This window comes from Euprymna scolopes, chromosome 19, assembly GCF_053919585.1.
Source record: "Euprymna scolopes isolate OS-2025 chromosome 19, ASM5391958v1, whole genome shotgun sequence".
Lineage (NCBI taxonomy): Eukaryota > Metazoa > Mollusca > Cephalopoda > Sepiida > Sepiolidae > Euprymna > Euprymna scolopes.
Window position 1 is genome coordinate 87,768,081 of NC_136500.1, and position 21,945 is coordinate 87,790,025.

Genomic DNA, 21,945 nt, shown 5'->3' on the forward strand with positions numbered 1-21,945 from the left:
TAATATAAATAAAGTTTTGTCTATTTCTAACTGACCAAGTTTTAATCATAAAGTCCAACAGTCATGACTTTCTAATAGCCTGTCTGTAATAAGCACATTTAGAAACGCGCACACGCACAAACACACACACACACAAACCCATAAACTGGATGTATGTTTTACTTTGCAATTCTATATCTTCTATAAGCGAGAGTGATATCTAGTGAATAAAATCCGTTCGAATGTATAGATAAAATAAAATGGAAAAAGGGGTAAAGCAAATATCATGTAGAAATCAACAATAGGTATTAGACATCAATTAATAAATATTTCACAAATTTCAGTTTTTTTTTTTTTAGAAAAAGGATTTGAAGAGGGGGGTGGGGTCATATTATGGGTACAACCTCCAATTTGAAAATTCAAATATTTCAAATTCACAATCCTTTTTACAATCAGTCTATGGCTGATTTTTCCACCAATTTCAGTCAACAATTTCCAACAGTTTTTTTTTTTTGTTCTAAAATCGTCATTCAATGAGAAACACATTTGGATATGACGTGCAAAATTATCAATACCTAACACATTCCACTGTAGACAAATGATTCTGATTTCAGTTCTGGTAATGCTTTTCAGTTCAAAAATAGTTTGACAATTGTTTTCATAGACTTTTTTTTTTCAGATAATCCCACAGATAAAATCTGATGAATCCAATAAATGTGATACCTATTTAGGATCACACCTTTTACTGATGCAACAATCACCAAAGTGCCCCCCCAATCATTGAGCAACGATTAAAAAAAAGACTAGTGCACAATTCATAACTGAAACTTATTGGACAGATCAGGCATAGATCGAAGTTTATTTGTAATTCACTATCCTTTCTGCAATCCAATCATATTTGGTACAAATAAACTTCCATTAACACCTAACATGTCCACCAAGTTTCAGTCAAGAATGTCCAACAGTCTTTATTCTATCGGCGTTCAATGATAAGTACACCTGAATATGACATGCAAAATAGTTAATAATTATTTTCACATTGACATGATTTTGGTCATGAATGCCCTATAGAGTTTTTTTTTTTTTACATAGGAATCACCACTTATCAAGACCCAGATGCCACTCGAGGATAAGGGTTAAAGAGTGTACAGTAGTCAATGGGACAATATCATAGTCATCGTTAGTAGTGGAAATTTGGTAAATTGAATTACGTAAGGGGAACGACTCATCAAGAACTTAAACATTTTAGGGATCGTTTTATAAACATTATTTTTTCAGACAATCCCAGAGTTAAATAGCTGGGTGTTAAAGTTCGATGAGTGTAAAACAGGAGTATACCTCTACTGATGAGACGATCACCAAAATGTCACCACATATCACTGAATGGTGATAAAGCAAAGACTGTTGAAATTTCATAACTGAAACTTGGTAGACAAGTCAGACATAAACTCAAGTTTCTTTGTATGAAATAATGGTTCGATTGCAGAAAGAAGTGTGAATTTTGTTAACGGATTCATGGGCGGCATTTTATTCGGGTCACCATGCATGCTGACATGAATCTACTTACAATGTCAAAGAGGTGTTTTCAACGGTGAAGATCGCTGCATCGTCCGTTTCTTCAAGTTGGGCTTTGTAACTGACCCACACAAAACGGTCTAAAAGACTTTGGCATCGCATAATATTGTTGGAGCGCTTACATTTCTCAGCATTTTCCAGCGTTTCAAAATAACCTTCCTGGTCATACTACAAAAGAAAACAAGCCAAGAAAATCAGTCGACGAAACAGGTGGAAGGTCACATTGTTTCAACTTCTTCCTCAGCTCTCACACAAATATATTTGAGATTTGAAGAGACTGTGTGATATCTGAACTTTCATCGCTTGTATCTAACAAACATTTTCAATAAATATAAGGTGCTTTTGCATTGATTGCATAGACAGCATAATCAGGTTTGACTCACAAATTCTCATTAAATCATTAAAGTTAAGCAACATTGAGCCTGGTCAGTACCAGATAGGTAACTGTCTATAATATAAATCTCACCTGTCTGTTTAAATGTATGTATATATGAATGTATGTTTGTATGTCTCGCAAAACCTTTCGAGAGAGGCGACACATTTTCATGAGGTTAGTATCATTTTGAAGCTCAACCCTTCGGACGACAAATATCAAAAAATTGGCCAAAAACATTAATTTCTTCACCCCCAACTGGGCACTTTTCTACAGGGAGGGGTCGTTTTTTTTTCCGATATTTTTGAAAGTCATCCCCTCTTTTCGATTGTCTAGCCTTAATTTAAACCTACGTCACTTTCGGTTTGATGATTAGTGCAGCAGCTAACGCGTCATGTTTTTTTTTTTCACTTTCTTTTCATCCTTCGTAGTACAGGTTCAAGCCTGCCTGCCTGGTACAACTTTTTGTTTTGCTCAACACACACCTACAATCACCCTAGCAATGCCAGGCACCCAGGTTAGTTTGGGAATAAGAAGCGCTGTTATAGGAGGATGTCGACACTTCCAGCAGCTTCTACATCCCACATAACCTCTAGCTGTCTCGACCTGCCCTGCAGTTGGACCAGACTGGTTGCGATGAGAGAATAGGGTTGGCTCTAATTCTGAAGGCAAGCAGTTTGAGGAAAGAAGTATTGTACTTTTTGGGGGTTTGTTGGAGTTACTTACATTGAGAGGGCACAAGTTCGTCAGAGCCCATTTCATTAAAATACTTGTAAAGCAAGCACAGTGGCACAACATAGCAGTGATGGGGCAGGAGATGGAGCTTGGTAAACAGTGTGGGATCTGCTAAATTAGAGTGTTTTTTTTTTGTTTGTTTTTTTTTTTTTACTCTATTCAACCGGGAGAGACTAATGGACGGCATACCAGCCCAGATGTGACAACAATATTCCATGCATAGATAAATTGTGGCTTGTAGAGATATAGGATACTGGTATAAGTGTCAAATTTTCTAGCCTGTTAGAAGGAGACTACCGTCTTTTTATTAAGTGCTACCTTACATGTTTCATATGTTCAGTTTTATTTTGGACTTTGGCACACCCTGACACCATGATCAGACTCCCAGAACAGCCCAACAGAAATGAAAGTAATATTTACTTATACCGTTATTCATGCATATTCTTTATTTTCTGACCCCAGTAACGCATGTCTTTATCCATTATATTGGAACTTTAAAGCATTCTCTCTTAAGTATCAAATCTGTTGCCAAGGCCGCTGGAAAAATGGTGGGATCTTTCTATCGATCCAGTAGATATCTCACTGCTGATGCAATTCTCTATTTATATAAGAGCCAGGTACGTCCAAGGATGGAATACTGTTGCCACATCTGGGCAGGAGCTGCTAGAAAGGACTTGTCCTGCCTTGATAGAGTTCAAAATAGACTTTGTAGCCTCGTAGGAGATGTCCTTTTCTCTTCCTTGCAACCTCTATCTCACAGAAGAGATGTTGCAAGTTTGTCTCTGATGTATCGTTATTTTCATAGAAAGTGTTCGACTGAGCTTCAATCTATGGTCCCCCCTCGCAAAACTTTCACAAGAAACACTCGTCTAGCTGTAAACACTATCAATAATTCCCCCCACTCTTTATCTGTGCCTAAACCTAAACGTAGATTCCATGAACAAAGCTTTTTTATTAGAACTGCACGCCTGTGGAATTGTCTTCCGTTTTCCTGCTTTCCGGCTGACTACAATATGGTTGTGTTCAAGTCTAACGTAAATAAGTTCTTGATGAGCCGTTCCATATAAGTTATCAAATTTAACAAATTTTCATTACTAATGATTATTATATTGTCCAATTTCTACTGTACACTCTTTAACCCTTATCCTTGAGTGGCCTATTGGCCTTGATAATGTGGTGATACCTATGAAAAAAAAAAAAAAAGAAAAAGTCCAATGTGAACAAGTTCTAATTGAATCGTCCCCCTAAGTAATCCAAGTTACAAAATTCCCACTGTTTACTATGCTAAAATCACAATGACTAATGTATACCTATTAACCCTTATCCTTGAGTGGCCTCTGGGCCTTGATAAGTGGTGACACCCATGTAAAAAAAAAAAAAAAAAAAAAGTACTTTTGTCTGTTCTCTCTCTGGATATACTATCATATTAAGTACTATTATCTTTTATTCCCTGTCTATGTTTGTCGGACCATGTCTGCATGTCTTTCAAAACTCTTATGCAGTGTCTGTCAGGAACTTTCTAGTTGAAGTCAGAGAAATTTCCAGAGCACCACAACTAACACAAACATTTCATATTCTCACGGGAAGCCATAATATAACAGAAGGATGAAGGTTCTCATCCGCCTGAGTTAAGTAAAACATCAAAAAGAGAAGCACACTGTAGAGTAAAGGTGTTACCAGCATCTGTTGTTCCACAAAAATGGGCATGAACAGTCAAGGAGGATAGAAAGACTGAGGAGGAAGTATTAGATAATAATAATTTTGATAGAGGGGCTTGAGTGACATTCAAAAGGTCAGAGGTGACTTAAAAACAGAAGTTGAGGAGAAGACCACACACCTTCCGGCTAAAGGGATCTTGGTCCCTTTCTGGTTGATAACTGAAGCAAAGGAACATAAAACAAACATTACGATTCTCAAGGAGCCACAGCAAGGATGGTGACAGTCATGTAACAATATAGCTAAGTATAGCAAGACAGACGAGCTAAGAAGGGCGTTCTATGATATAAGTAATGCCTCTGACTCACTTCCAGTCATCTGACCTAGCTAAATTTTTGCATGTGCGATGATGGATTATGTGGCAAATTACCACACTGAACTAATTGTGGGTTCTGATTTATAGTTATTTCAACTAAGTCGAGTGTGAAATGGAGCCTGTTGAGTGTCACGCAGTGATCAGGTTTTTGTATTTAAATGGATGCACAGCACAGGAGACTTTTGGTGAAATGAAATAAACATATGGTAATGATCTCACATCATATGACCTTGTAAAACACTGGCATCGTAAATTCAAATATGGCTGAAAATCTGTTGGAACAGTTCTCAGACTTGATTGACCCTCTTCTGCCACTGATGAGGCATATATAAGTCAAGTTGAGGCTGCCATTTTAGAAGATCAACGTGTGACTACTCGCCAAATAACCCAAGCGGTAAAAATTAGTACCAGGTCTGTGGGAACTATCAATCCTGACCATTTACAAATGAAGGTGTCTACCAGATGGATTCTCAGATCAGTGACACCTTTCCAGAAGCAAAAACATTTCAAGTGCTTGAGAAAGAATTTGGAGATTTGGAGATATGCTAAGATGATTCAACATTTTTCAAAAGATTGATTGCACAAAATAAAACTAGAGACGAAAGCCCATTCAATATAGTGGAAGCACTTAGACTCAATATCTCCAAATAAGGCAAGGGTGCAATCCCCCACATAATGCTCAGTCTTCTGGGACCAGGATGGAGTAGTGATGAACAATTTCCTAGCAACAGGTACCACAATTACAGAAGCATATTATGCTTTAAAATTGAGGAAATTAAGAGAAGCTATCAAAATCAAGAGGCAGGGCATGATCAGCAAAGGTATTCTCTTCCTGCGAGACAATGCTCTGGTCCACAACGTGCATGTCACCAGATCAAATGCATGGATGGGTGGCTATGAAATTCTCCCCACGGTCTACACTATCCTGCCCTTGCATCCTCTGATTTCACCTCTTTCCAGCCATTAAGTTTTTTTTTTTTTTTTTTTTTTAAAAGAAAACGTTTCCCAAATGATTCCGCCTTGATTTCCGGAACCATCTTATGGGTGGAGGACCAGCCTTGGGTGTTCTACAAAAACCTTCTCCAGAGCTGCATTAAACGATGGGAGAAATGTGTAACTTTGGGTGGTTCCTATGTAGAGAAAGACTAATAACTGTCCCAACTTTTGTTGCTCTACTGCTATGAGTCAGGATCATTACTAGGGCTAGAACAACAGCATATTCTTTTCATTGTTTTGACTCTTGAGTGTGTATCTGTTAATATCTGTGGAACTCTGTTCCATTTTCCTGCTTTCTAACTGACTACAATATGGTTGTCTTCAAGTCCAACGTGAACAAATTCTTGATGAGCCATTCCCTTAAGTAATCCAATTTACCAGATTTCCACTACTAACGATGACTGACATTTCCCCTTGACTACTGTACACTCATTAACCCTTATCCTCGAGTGGCCTTGGGGCCTTGATAAGTGGTAACTTCTTTGTAAAAAAAATGCTTTTATATAGAGTGGTGTGGTTCTCGGTTGATTAATTGTGTCTGTGTCGGATATATACTCAAGAGTCATGACAATGAAAAGAATATGCTGTTGTCATAGCCCTAGTCATCACTTACTGAACATCCCTCGTATTTTCATTGGTTAATAATTCTTATGTTCACACCTACATGTGTGTTTCTTTTATTTTGGAACCTCACACATGTCAGACAACAATTTTGTATGTATGTTTGTATGTTTTTATGGTTCCTATGTAGAGAAAGTCTAATAACTGTGCTAATTTTGGTTGCTCTACTGCTATGAGAAGTAGGTCAGGGGATTATTTATTGAACGCCCCCCCCCTATCTGCCTGTCTGTGTCTCTCTCTCTCTCTCACACACACACATGCATACAAAGTTTTCTATTCCTGTTTATTTAATAATCCTTTAAAAAACAAACAACAAATATTGGTTTGGTTTTTATCAACAAAGAAAGAGGAGGCCTGTCATAATGACGATGATGATAACGATGGTGACAATGACGATAATGATGATGATAAAAGCAATGAAGAACAAATAGTTTGACGATGAAAGGATCCACACATGTGCAATTATCACCAACCTGGATTAACAAGGAAACTAATATTTTGTATTTTGTGTGCCAATGTGTGCTATATTTTGATTTTGTGTGCCATTGTGTGCTATATTTTGATTTTGTGTGCCATTGCATGCTATATTTTGATTTTGTGTGCCAATGTGTGCTATATTTTGATTTTGTGTGCCATTGTGTGCTATATTTTGATTTTGTGTGCCATTATGTGCTATATTTTGATTTTGTGTGCCATTGTGTGCTATATTTTGATATTGTAGGTCATTGTGTGCTGTATTTTGAATTTGTGTGCTATTGACACTATTTAACTGTATGGCAATTATTTTCGAACAAGCTACATTCAATTTGAATGCAACCATAAATAATCTTACTAAATCAAATTCAACAAATGTCGAACACTCACATTAAACTTAACAGCTTTTGAAAGAGCTGTTGAAACTTTAAGCTCCTCTGAGCTAGTGTTGGGTGAGAATATTCGTAACTCATCAAATGGGTCATTTTTTGGTTCCTCTTTATCATTTTCCAAAGGCAAACTGATGTTGTCATCATTATCATCATTTTTGATTGCAATTGGCTTTTTGTTGGTTGTTATTTCTGTTGACGGCTGGATAACTTTAGACGGCTTTTTCGTTTTTCCAGAAACAGATGACACAAGACCTGCCCAGAAGTTGGAAGCTTCTGTCATAGAAGGCTTCTGGAAACTGTGTTGTAAGACTGGGAAGAACTGGTGCACGTTCACATTTTCTTTTTCAATCCTTGCAATTATGGCTTTGGATTTTTGGACTTGCTCAGATTCTTCCATCTACGAAACCTGAAGTGATAACAATAAGAATAAAAACGGTAAGCAATTAACATAAATGTTATACTCTGTCCATGATGCGAATGCTTCACAGAAACATGCAAACCTCGGGCAGCTAGCATAAACTCTTATCGACAATCAAAACTCTGAGGCATGGCATATTTTAGACACATTGATCATCAACGAAGGTGAAACTGAAAAAGAAGTGAAAACATTGGTTCGGAAACACAACAATACAAAGTGAAGACAAAACAGAGATGAAAAGTTTACTAACATCGAAAGAACGTTATAAGAATAAAATTACAGAATAGAAAATATTTTGAGCATAACGATAAAGCCAGAAAAGAAAAACTAAAAGGAAGTGAAAACATTGTTTCAGAAATCGTTGTTGTCGTCGGTATGCATTCATGTCCGAATATCATAGATCCCAAGTTCAATACAGAAAAGAAGCAGAAGAGAAAGTTTTATGAATTTTGTAAGAATTTTTAGTCATTATCGGGATGGTGAGTTCTTTTGTGGCCGGAAAAAACAATTTGGGCTCTGAATAATCAGGGGCATTGGTCACATTGTATTGTGGGGGGTGGTTGCGGTTGGTTGGCGGTTATTAGATTGGCTCTTCTATTTTCTTCAGATTGGCTTGTACTCATTTTGATTCTGTTCCTTCATTCATATTTGTTGTCCAATGAGGCTTCAAAGTTGTTTGGATCTATATTGGCCTCACCTAGCGATTTCTTCAGCTGGTCTTTGAATTTAAGTGGCGGGCAGCCTCGGGGTCTATTTCTTGCATTTAGTTGACTGAAGAGCACTTGTTTCGGCAGTCTAGTGTCCTCCATATGAGCCGCATGACCAGGCCATCTCAGCTGGTGTTTCATGCTCAAGGCCTCGATGCTGATGACGTTAGTTCTCTTGAGGACAGTTTGATGGGCACATAATCATCCCACTTAATCCGCATGACTGCTGTGGAGAAAAGTCAATGCCATAGTTGTCTCCATCCTATTTATATATATATATATATATATATATATATATATATATATGTATATTGGACCATCTACTGTAAAGACCAGAGAGAACTGTTTCAGAAATATTTAACTACAAAATGAAGACAAGACAGAAACGAATTTAGTTTACTAAAATCTAAAAAGAGGCGTTATAAACTTAATGAAATTAAAGAATAGAAAATATTTTGAGCATAAAGATTGAACTAGAAAAGAAAAAATATACAAATTATACCAGATCAGTAAGTTATCAAAGAGGAGAATCATAGGCTAACACGTAGACAAAAGATGAATAAAGTTTGTTAAACAATAGAAACAATACTAAAAAAATAATACTAGAAGTATTTAATTCTATCTTTAAAGAGAAAAAAAACAATATTTCTACCGGCGATGTTTAAGACATTAGGATATTTAAAGAGATAGAAAATTACACCATGAGAGTTGTGAAGAAACAGAAATAAATAAGGAACGAGTACCGATAGCTGCTCGTCAGTATGAGTCTGAAGAAATCGTTATACAAAAAAGGACTGGCAAAGGGAGATAAATACTAGGGAATCTTTTCTATTCTTGACAGAACAAATATTATTTTCATAAATAATACAAAATGTAGCATATGGCAGAAAAGAGTGTTTTGGAGAAAAGCCAATCTTATTATATATTGCGGACTATTATCCTAATCTTTATTAGTTGTTGTTTCACGATGTTTCGGTCAACTATTCTTCTGGCCTTCATCAGGTGGTAACCATGACGTGATAGGAACTCTGAATCTCCTAACTGCATCCTCAGCATTTTCTGCCTTCCATAGTTGTTGTCATCTCACTACATTTTGGCTAATTAATCCTCTGGCCAGCTTTAGGTAGGATTGGAACCATAGAGATTCTCATCTCTATCTACTGCACCATGAGCCCTGAAGGGCAATCAAAGTTGGATTTTTTTTTGTCTTATAAATTTATTTATTGCGGACTATTATCCTCATCTTTATTAGTTGCCGAAACGTTGTGAAACAACATCTAAGAGAAAGATGAGGATGATAGTCTGCAATAAATAAATCAATAAATAACACTCATCTCAATAATGAATTCCAATTAAATAATATATAAATCCAATCTTGTCTAACACTATCTGAAAAACTTGACACTGCTCAAATCATTGCTATATAATTTTCACTGTGCTCATAACATCATCTTATTTTCTTTACTTTTAGTGCTTCTTTTTTGTTTTTTCATTCTGCTTTGTAAAATAGTTAGAAACTGAAAGGTAAGAAAACTCTCTGAATTAATGTCTTATTGTTGTGACCCCAGAAGGATCACTAAGGCAAACACAGACATGGATATGATTAGAAAAGATAAATTGTATTGAAAGAAAACAGAATATACAAAGAGCAGCAGTTGTAGCACATATTACAAAGTACACAGACGACACCGAGAGTCGTACCTTTTGGTCTATTTCTACATTTCGGAAGAGTTCATTTCTTGTGCATAGGTGAGTCCCCACAACATGCATGTACCATACAGGATGGCCCACTAAAAAGTAGCCCAGAGAATGTAGTAGAGAGGATGAACATTCTTTTATTGCTTAAATTACCTGTAGTGTTATAAAAAAGCTGGAAGTGCTCTCTGTTGATATCTATGCATTTCTGGGTATGTTTAGCAACATTTGCAGATACTGCATACAGATCTTTTCTGGTGATTCTCCTGATAACGTTGGTAATGTTCTCCTTTAGTTGGTTTACATTGTGAGGATTATTTGCATAAACTTTTTGTTTTAAAGTCACTCAAAAATAAAAATCACATGATGACAAGTCCGGGGAACGTGGTGGCCATAGCTCTTTGCTTATTGGTCTTTCTTCCATAAACATGTCATAAACTCGTGTCAGTGATCTGTGAGGCATGCAGTGTTATCTTGTTGGAAAAAGAATTGCATTTTTCTTGTGGTGTCAGTTGGTCGTTAAGAGAAAGATTAGAGAGTTTGGGCTACTTTTAAGTGGGCCACCCTGTATAATTACAGAAAACAACACATTACCTTGTGTAAATGACGACGAAGACAAAGGCTTACATAACAATATGAAGACATTTATTTCCAGCTAATGGTGAGAGTTCGATGCCGTTTAGATTTCTACATTTTGTCTTCTCTTTCCCCCTTCACTTCCTGAAGGAGCTCAGGCTAACCCTCTCTTCTTTCAACTGCCAACCTGCCAACTTTCAACTCTAACTTATTTTGAACCCTAACTTAACTGTATATATTGACACTATATTTCTTTGTGACGTCAGAACGTGGCCAATATGTGCTTGTTTTGCACGTGTATTATTGCATATGCTTCCAACACGTTTTCTGGCACAGAAAGAACATTCCTAAATTTCCATTGTTCCATTCTACCTGCTCTAATCTAACTTTGTTGTATAATTATTTCTACTATAATGAACAATTCACTACATTCCTGGAATCACATCTAAATGACAATATCTATTCATTTTTAACTTTTGATCACCGAGTTCGATTCCAGCATTCTCCTTTAATAAATATTATTTTCGATTCCAATTACCTCATTTCTCTAAATACCGGGAGCTATCCACTTCAATATATAATACATATAGTTTAAATTTTATTAAAAGTGGATATACATATTTGAAGTTTTTAGAGGGAGAGTTTGTCCCAATGGATCACTTAGGTGATGGTATGTAGATATATTTGGTGCATAGAGGATAACAGATATTTGGGACCACCTCCGCTGTATTCCTTGGAGAATTTTATATGCATGACATAAATTTCATCAAAATAGGTTAAGTTTGAAGTTCTAAAGAAGATTTATCCTTCATAACTCTCTTAGGTTAGGAGACACTTATTGACTTTCCTAGAAAAATTTGAAACATGATTTAAATTTAATAAAAATAAGATGGAATTTCAAATTTGAAGAGCGTTATGCTCTTTGTGGTACACTTACAGATTCGGGAAACACTTCCATTGTCTTCCTCAGTAAATTTTACATAAAAATACACTTTTAGATTTTATGTAGATTCTCTGAGCTGACTGGTCCACATTTGACCAAATCACTTCACAAGGGTAGCTCTCTACAATGAAATCAATGTCAATGTTGATGACTGCTCTAGCCTTCTAATTCATAGCTGTAGTCATTCTTTTTTCCTGAGATATTGTTAGTGGTTAGACATGGCTAAGGAAGCTTCTTTTTAACTCATTGGTTCATATCCATGAAGGAGATGAATTATCAAATCGAATTCATATTTTAGTAGATTGCTTCCTAAAAAATTTCTTCTTTTGACTAACAATCACCAGAGGAGTAATGGTAGAATTAAAGTGCAATTGAACACGACAGCAAAATTATACATTAATACAACATTTGAAAAAAGAAGGACCCAAACACGGGGTTAGGGTTAGTATTAAGGTTGGTAGGAGTATGGTAAGTGGTAAGATGGCATTAGGCATGCATTTACATATGATTGGTTGATAGCAATATTTTGGCAATATCTACACAAATATTACACAAACACATATACACACCCACATTGACTTTTATAGAGAGATTGGCATTCCGGCATATTCCTTGAGACATTTCATTTTTGGATTAGCTCCCCTGTTTTCTAGATGGGGATAAATGATTTGGCGTCCCCAACGAAACATATTCCAACAGATATTATGTATTATGTAATATTATGTATTATATAATATATATGTAATACTATGTATTATATAATATATAATATGTAATATTATGTATTATATAATATGTAATATTATAATATTATTTATTATTATTTATTATTAACTAGTCTGGGTACCTGGCGTTCCCTGGGTGTTTGTAGGTGTGTGTTGCGCAAAAAAAAAAAAGTGGTAGTAGGCAGACAGGCTCGAACCCGTATCGCGAAAGAGGAAAAGAAAGTGAAAAAAAAAAAAAAAAAAAGTTACACGTTAGCTGTTTTGCCCATCGCCAAGCCGAAAGTGACGTAGGTCTAAATTAAGGCTAGATAATTGAAAAAAGGCGATGATTTTCGAAAATATTAATGAAAAATGTGACCCTGCCTTATAGAAAAGTGGCTAGTTGAGGGTGAAGAAATTAATGTTTTTGGCCAATTTTTCAATATTTGTCGTCACATTCCAGGAGCAATGTTTCTGACAAAGAGGGAAGAATTGCTGTTTTCTTGGTCAGAATCTATTCCATCTAACACTTATCATTGATAAGTTTTGGACCTGAAAGTAATATTTTTGTTTTTAGCTCCTTATATCAAGTGGCTTTATGCCTTGTTTGGAGCGATTTCTATTTTAAAAAAAAAAAAAGAAGAATTTCCATAATAGAATGAAAATATTTAAGACTATTTGAGACAAACAACATATAATTCATATCTAAAAAGGCAGATTGTGAATTTGAGATCATTTTTCAGTTATATAGGTTTTAGCATCTTAAATGCAACTTTCAGTTTGATAACGTGCTGCTATAAAACCATCTGCCCTATTTGGGGAGCTGGATTTCCTCCACATTAAACATATCTCGTGTTACATCATGGTCTCGCAAAGAGTCAGTAAAAACTGTAGTGAAATTGAATGCACAGACTCGGTTAAAGACAACTAATCTAAGGGAAACAACTCTGTATTTATTTTATTTTAACAAATGCACAAGCAACAAACCAAAAGCAATGTGATATATAAAACTGATTTATTAAAGTATGTACACGCGCGGATTACTACTATAAAGATGGTGTCTTTCACTGCATGTTATTTTGTTTTCTCCCAGTTCAAGGGACATTACTCTGTCAAAGCATGTTTCACATACTTTACAAAACACACTTTTTAATATTTTACATTGTTGTGAGTATTAGTGTTTCATAATTAATTTACTAATTAATTTAATGAACCTGAAATAGAAAATATTGAACAAGCATAAATTATGTACAATAACTAACTAAACTGAGCCCGAGTACAAATACACAGATTTATTAAATATACCGACAAATGTAAAGCACATACAACATTTCACAATGACAAAGCAATACAAGCGTTCATTAACTCATCACCTGGGCAATATCTCTAAGATAAAACAGGGATATTCTGCCAATACTGGAATGCACTCAGCATGGGGAATAAGTGTTCTCTACCATGTAAGGTAAAATGTTTTTTTTCACTTCTGTGGATTTAGAAAAGAATTCAGGTTGTCCTCGACGGTCGTACATCTAAACAATATGATATAAATGCGGGAGTACCTCGGAGGTCTATCCTTGGACCTTTATTATTCCTAATATTCATAAATAACCTTTCTGATAAAATTGTATCTGAAATGGACATATTGGCTGATGACACCACACTCTATAACAGGCACGAGGGAAAGCAAATGAACACATATCTAAGGAAATGGCAGAAACACTAGACAAAGACCTCCAATCTGTAGTGGAACGGGGACATAAATGGATGGTGACATTCAATGCTGCCAAGACTAAACTTGTTTCCTACAATAACTACAAGAAACCTTCTCTACCACCAATAGCAATGGTCAAAGACTCTTTATCTGAAAGTACTTCTTTTAAACTTCTCGGCCTAACATTCACAGGGAAAATGAGTTGGAACAGATACACTGAGAGCATTGCTAAGGCCACTACAAAGAATGTGGGCTCTCTCTACCGTGCTAGAAAGCTACTTATGCCTGAAAGTATCATGCACCTCTATAAGGCCACCATTCGCCCATGTATGAAGCATTGTTATCACATTTGGGCTGGTGCACCTGTTACTAGTCTCTCACTCCTGGACAAGATTCAAAAGAGAGTCCCCAACTTGATAGGTCCTGAATTGTCATCTAAGCTTTAGCCTCTGTCCCATTGACAAAATGTTGCATCCCTTTGCTTGTTCTACAAGTATTTTAATGCTGAATGCTCTGACAAACTACAAGCACTTGTACTCCCTCAACATAAATACGCCTGACAAACCCGACAAGCAGCTAAATTCTACCTCTACACAGTAGAGAATCCTAGGTGTAAGAAAGCCTTCTACTTCAATAGTTTCTTCCCCAGAACTGCTAGATTTTAGAACTCTCTTCCGGGATTCTGTTTTCTCGCCTATACTAACGTTCTAAAAAAATCGATAGGGTAGAAAATTATTCATTAAAAAAATAAATAAAAAATAGAATTTGATGAAAACGATCGTAAAACACAGGAGAATTCAAAAGGGAGGTAATTTTCCGTTTTGATTTTAACAAGATGGCGGAAAATTTCCCCCCTGCTAACATGATTAAAGTTGTTTTTTTTAATAATTCAGTAATACTCAGGCAATTTCGACTGCATAATTTAGAAGTTACCATTATAACTTATTAGAATTTACAAAAAAAAAAAACCCCCAAAAACCCCAAACAAACAAAACAAAAACAGTTGAAACTATTGTTTTTTTTTTTAATCTGAAAACTCCATTTATCGATTACAAAATCTCGTTCCAATTCTGTAGAAGTGCCGACTATTTTTATGTAAACTAAATTTATTTTAGTTCGTTTATTTAAAAAGTATTTTAAAGGTAAAAATAACCTGTAATAAAAACAGAATTTCGTTTTCCTTTACGCTGTTGATTTTTTCACATTCCAATAAATCGCTTAATAATAATAATAATAATAATAATAATAATAATAATAATAATAATAATAATAATAATAAATCAAGTTATGCAGGGACGAGAAGCACAGACACATGAAAAGTGATCGCTATGAGATTATTTCATGATGAAAAGGCTAAATAATTATTCATAAAAACAAGTGTTTTTCAGAGTTTTCAACGGCTAGCTGACAGACCCACAACAAACGTCGGGGGACATAGCTTGAAGATAACCAAATAGATATTAAAACCACATCACATCACCTGCAGCGGAAGATTTCGAGTTTTGACGATTTACTTTTTAACCCTCATAATAAAAATTATTAACGTTGCCGGTGGCCGCCATCTTGTTTTCTGCTACCATGGGAACCGTTTACAAACATTTTTTTTTTTTTTAAATGTACAGGGTAGAACGATAAAATTGTCGGCGCTGTACAGAGGGAGACAACTCACTTTTACCAAGAAATTCGTTCATTTATCATCTCATAATTTAGGACGCTCAATGCACCGATATTTTTTTTTTATTAAATCAAAACATTAAGAAAAGAAAGTTGATAACATTAATAATACAAAATGTAGTCTTTACGCTACTATTAAGAGAAAAATCAACGAACAAACGATAGTTTCATAAAATGAAAACATTTAAAAAAGAGGCATATGTTTACTTTGGACGGAAAATTTAGGAGACAGGGGCTCTAACTCTGACCTGACGAAAAATAAATAGCACCGGTATTTTATCATTGCCGTAACCATGGTTACATCCAGTAGTTTCATTTTCGTTTACATGTTTACATGTTAACTTAATGCTAACGAACTCAAGTTAATAAGTATTTTATTTCGCATTTTTAAACAAGGAAAGAATTGTAAATAACTTTCGGTACTTGTTAACTTAATGCTTAACGAAAAATTACTCGAATTAATAAGTATTTTATTTCGTATTTTTTACGATAATAATAACAGTAAGAAAACAGAAAATAAAAACAATAGAATGCTAACAAAAAGGATAAAAAACAAAAAGGTTTTAAAATAAAACTTATTTAAATTTTCAGATGAAATAAAAAACAAAAAAACAAACAGATAAGAAGAAAAGAATTGACTGAAAACAAAAAAGGAAAACGACAGAAGAAAAAAACTATTAAAAAGAAAACTTATTATTTCGACAGTAACACGTGTAATTAAAATCGTACAATAGAATTTAAATTTAATGATAAAATACCGGTGCTATTTATTTTTCGCCCCCCCCCCCCCGAGTTAGGTCAGAGTTAGAGCCCCTGTCTCCTAAATTTTCCGTCTACCACAAAAGAAGCTGCCGCAACCTTTTTTTTTTTTTTTTTAATTTGAAAGTAAATGTTATGATAAGGTTTTTAAAAAAAATAATGAAACTCTTTAATGAAACAACAAATAAAAAAAAGCTGCATTTACAATTCCTCTACAACTATCGTCGCATTTTCGTTTTTTGTAATATGAATAGATGTTGGCGTTGTTAATAGCTTTGTTGCAACAATAAATAAATAAATAAGTCGCTGCAGCTGCAAGAGTGCCAATAAGTCTATTGCTATAGACAACAAATATTGCATCCATGAACAAGTAATCTAAAATATTCGTTTGTAGGTTGCGTTTTTATTATTTTTTCTTGGTTCTTCTTCCTTCATGTATGTCTGTTTAAGTTAAACTTTAAAAAAAAAATCAACAAAAAAAAAAACAAAAAAAAAACATTGTTAATGACCATTTTGGTAAAAAAGTAAAAGTCCATTAATGCCGGCCCACCCACGCCCACGGCCCAGTGGCCCTGGCCCACTACTACGAATTCGGAATAAGAGCGAGCGAGAAAAAATGATAGTAAAGGCAAAAAGTATATGATAATCAAGAAAGAAATAAAAACGCAGCCGACATTAAAAAATACATATTTGATATGTTTTTCTTAAATTCAAAAATTGAATAATCATAGAAAATGAACTCATTTTAAAACAAGAAATTACTTGATTGATACCATCTCTGCGTTCCTTTATTGAAAAGGAATGTTAAAAAAGAAAGCCCCCCCCCCCAAAAAAAAATGCACTCTACATAAAACATATAGGGAGTCTGATTCTCTCTTTAACACGGTAAGTGTGGGAAAAGATGTTATAAATAAAAAAAAACGGATAAAATACTGTTAAAAACTCGCTCAATATATGTTACCGTGACATAGGTTGACATATATTCGGCGGGTTTTTTAATAGTATTTTGTAGCTTTTTTTTTTTTTTTTTATTTATAACACCTTTTTCCAAACTTACGGTGTTAAAGAGAGTGTGAGACGGCAGACGCCATCTTGAATTTTCGAATACATCGGTAAACACTGTATGTTTTTCAATCTGAATAAACATGTTACATTGAATAAAAACACAAAAAATATATCCAGTTTGGCAGAAAAGTAAGTTATCTTGCCTTTGATAACATTTATTTGTTATATATTTGTTTTTTGACAACTTTTTCGAATCTATGTGTACAGTAATACAAACCCCCATCTTGAATTTTCGAATACATCGGTAAACACTGTATGTTTTTCGAGCTGAATAAACATGTTACATTTAATAAAAACACAAAAAATATATCCAGTTTGGCAGAAAAGTAACTTAACTTTGATAACATTTATTTGTTATATATTTGTTTTTTTGACAACTTTTTCGAATCTATGTGTACAGTAATAAAAACCCTATTCTCCCTATTTTTCTTTAAATCTTTCCTTAATATTTTAAATCATCAGGAGGGGGGGGGCAATTCGGATTGTGCATGTTTGTTTACAAATGACACGTGCGCTGGCAGTTAACCGGTGTCGATTTAAAAGTGTTCCTTTTGAGTCTGTCAGCTTAATCATCATACACAACTGAATTTATTCACCATAAACTAAGGGTTATCTTTAAATTAAGCCTCACCGTGTTTACAAAGGTTTTCTGCAGATCTTTCGGCTGAAAAATTAAACTAGATTTGTTTTTAAATGTATTTTTTAAAATAAGCAAACGGACAAAAAAAATCGATTCTACTTACTTTTTTGACTCCCAATGTTTCGTCTGCTAAAATTTTAATCACGTGATTACGGTGTAATATCAATAAAGTAAACCATTAATTCAAGTGCCGCTTGTTATGGATTTAGCTGAATACGATATTAAAAATCACTTTATTGGTACTTATGCACTTATGTTACCAGGCTGGCGGGTGTATTATAACTATTCTGTACTTTCACCTAACAATTTAATGAACAAAAAGATATAAAATTTGAAGGACCGTTTGAACACATTCGGAAAAATAATACAGCAAATTAAAACGGTGGATCCATTTGCTCTTTAGAAAATCAGACAGAACTAAGCGATAAAATTTGGCAACCATTTTGGAAGCGAACGGCACTTTTTAAAATAAAATGTTTATGCTCAAAGAGAAATAACTCCGTATTTTTATGTTTCGATTACTTCCCCTGAATCAATCTTTCATTAAATTCTGCTCTGTGCACTTATTCATCAAAATGGTTTAAGAATCAGCATTTTGCATGACTAGAAACAAAGCATAGTATCTGCGTTTTCTCTGCCGTCAGTTAGCGAATGAGAAATCCTTCTAGACTGATGAATTTTAATATAGAGACCCCCTTTTAGGGTAGCTGGATTTTCTTCAAGATAGATTTAATATCATGTAGCTGGTTGAAGGAGAGAATAGTTCAGTTTACACGTGTTTGTAGCCAGCAGTCGTCGGGACAAGGAGGCTGGTTAAAGAAGAAAAAAAGGGAAAGGTATTCAGTGTGTTGACGTGTTGTCGTGGGTGTGTGTGTGTGTGTGTTGGTGAATTGATGAGAGCAGTTCTGTAACATGATAAACAAAGTCCGTTTGGGTACCACACGTGGAAATAAATGTGAGTTTGAAGAGAGTCATTGTTAGCTTATTGTACTCATGTCTGGCCTGAGGCCAAAGCCCCAGGCTAACGTCTGCTGCCTGGCAGGGTTAGGAAGAAAGAGGAATAAGAGTTTCAGATTTCGCCTTTTATGTACTCAGTCACATGATTGAAAGCTGACTTTTGATTAGACAAGCCAGAGAGAAAATGGATTTCAAATCTCGAGCTGCGAGAATTAGCTCCTGCCTGTGATTGTAGCAAGTTTCGGCTGCTACAGCTACTTCGTCAAGAACAGAACCAACATGACATTCCACAATGCCATCCACTGAGTATTCGCTGAGTTCTCACTGCTGCTTATGGAAAAGGCATGCTCCCAGTTCCAGAGCATTCCACCACATTGAGGTGGTGATTGAGGCTGAAGGTGATTACATTGAATAGATGTTAGCTTTACTACATAATCAATTTACCTGAATTGATTTTTTCAATAAAATTTTTAAAATAAAGCTGTAGTTGTTTTCTTTGGGGCGACACTTTTATCATTCCACCCTGTACCAACCCAAGAACTCTCGTTCATTCTTTGAACATGACCACATCATCAAAGTTTCTATTTTTTTAATTTTTTTTTTATTACATTTTCACCCCAAACAAGGCACATTGCCACTTTGGTGTAGGGGGCTACTATCAGGGGAAACATCTACTGGGGTACTATGTAGGGATTAGGGCAGCGAGATGTTGGTTCACGTTGCACTTGAACTTATGCATGTCAGTACAGTTGGGGAAGCAGTAACCTGGAATGGAATTCCAAAGTCTAGCAGTTCTGGGGAAGAAACTACTGGAGTAGAAAGATCTCTTACATCTAGGGATCTCTACAATGTGGGGGTGGGATTTTGCAGCTTGTCGGGTCTGACGAGGGTGTTCACGTCGTGGGGGCACAAGTGCTTGCAGTTCTTCAGAGCATTCACCATTATAATACTTGTAGAACAGGCAGAGGGATGCAAAGTTTCGACGATGGGACAGAGGCTGAAGCTTAGATGCCAGTTTAGGGCCTATCAGATTTGCGACTCTCTTTTGAACCCTGTCAAGGAGCGAGAGACTAGTAGCCGATGCACCAGCCCAAATATGACAGCAATACTCCATACATGGGCGAATAGTGGCCTTATATAGGTACAGGATACTTTCGAGTGTTAGAAGTTTTCTAGCACGGTAGAGAGAGCCCACCTTCCTTGCAGCGGCCCTGGCAATGCCCTCGATGTAATTGTTCCAACTCATGTTTCCTGTGAACGTTAGGCCAAGGAGCTTGAGAGACATACTCTCAAATAAAGAGTCGTTGGCCATTGCTATAGGTGGTAGAGAAGGTTTCTTGTAATTATTGAATGAAACCAGTTTTGTCTTGGCGGCATTGAACGTGACCATCCATTTTTGTTCCCATTCCACTACAGATTGGAGGTCATCCTCTAGTGTTTCTGCCATTACTTTAGATATATGTTCATTTGTTTTCCTGTCGTGCCTGCTATAGAGTGTGGTGTCATCAGCATATATACCCATCTCAGAGGCAATTTTGTCGGGGAGGTCATTTATGAATATCAGGAACAGCAGAGGTCCAAGGATAGATCCCTGGGGCACTCCCGCATTTATATCATATTGTTTAGATGTACGACCGTCGAGGACAACCTGGATTTTTCTCTTATCTAAGAAGGATTTAATTATGTTAAGTATTCTACCAGTGATACCGTAAGATCTAATCTTCCTGAGGAGACCCTCATGCCATACCCTGTCAAAAGCCTTAGATATATCTAGAGCTACCGCTCTGCCCTCTCCCGCTTTGTCCAGTGAATGGTATATGCGTTCAGAGATTACAGTGAGGATGTCTGCTGTGGAACGGGCTTGTCTAAATCCATATTGTTGGTCGGTCACAAGTTTAGCATCTGTAAGGTGCTGGACTAGAGCATGGTTAATTAAGGTCTCAAATATTTTGGCAAAAAGTGGGAGGAGGCTAATAGGGCGATAATTTAATGGGTCAATTCTTTCGCCAGAATTCTTGAATACTGGTACCACAGAAGCAGTTTTCCAACAGTCCGGAAAGCAAGATTCATTAAGGCATTTGTTGTAGAGTTTGGAGAGAACTGGAGCTACTTCGGCTGAGCACTTTTTTAATAGCACAGCTGGGATGAGGTCGGGTCCACATGCTTTTGAAGTGTCAAGGTTTTTATGATAGCATGCACCTGAGCAGGGGTGATTATCAGATCGTCTAGCGTGGCGTCTGTCCGCATAGGAAATTGAGGTAGGGGGTGGTTTAGAGGGTCCAGTGTGGAGTTTGAGGCAAACCGACTGGCAAGCATGTTAGCCTTCTCGGTTGCTGAACAAAGAACCTCGTGATTGTTGGTTAGTGGGGGAATTGTTGATTGCCCATTATTTACTACACTGTTGTAGATTTTCCAGAAGTCTCGAGTTCCTAGTTTTTGTGCTTCGATGCGTTTTTTAGTGGTTTCCGTAAATTCCCTCTTAGTTGTCGCTATTTCTTTAACGTTACTTCTAGCTTCTATGTACTTCTATCTGTTTGAACTGGACTTATGTCGGTTAAACCTGCAGAATGCATGCTGCCTTTGAGCAATGGCAGTTGCGCAAGTCGAAGTAAACCATTGGGGAGAGTGGGGCTTGCTATAGAATTTCCGCATGGGAACATGCGCTTCGATTGCAGTTTTGAACCATTCAGTGGTCTCGGTTGCACACTGTTCAGCAAGAAGAGAAAAAATATTTCCCTAGGGGGCGTCTCTGATAAGATCTCTGATGGCTTCCCAGTCAGCCTTTTTATAATATCTCGTTGTTTTGAGCACTGGCTCTTCAGTTTTGGGTCTAGAGTTTAGGACGATTTCAACCATTATCACCGCATGATCAGCGTTCCCAAGTGGGCTGTCGGCTTTCGTTACACAATCATCAGGAAC

At 36.0% G+C, this 21,945-nt stretch overlaps 1 protein-coding gene across 1 annotated transcript in view; it reads right to left on the minus strand.

Annotated features, from left to right (window-relative positions):
* LOC145240278 (tetratricopeptide repeat protein 16-like) overlaps window positions 1-15,837 on the minus strand; it is a 55,802-nt gene extending 39,965 nt beyond the window's left edge. The window contains exons 1-3 of the mRNA XM_080103860.1: window positions 15,813-15,837; window positions 7,176-7,583; window positions 1,547-1,722 (exon numbers count right to left, since the gene is read on the minus strand). Of these exons, the coding sequence (XP_079959986.1) occupies window positions 1,547-1,722; window positions 7,176-7,574 (575 nt within the window). The 5' untranslated portion in view covers window positions 7,575-7,583; window positions 15,813-15,837. The remainder of the gene's footprint in view (window positions 1-1,546; window positions 1,723-7,175; window positions 7,584-15,812) is intronic.
* Between the last annotated feature and the right edge of the window lie 6,108 nt (window positions 15,838-21,945).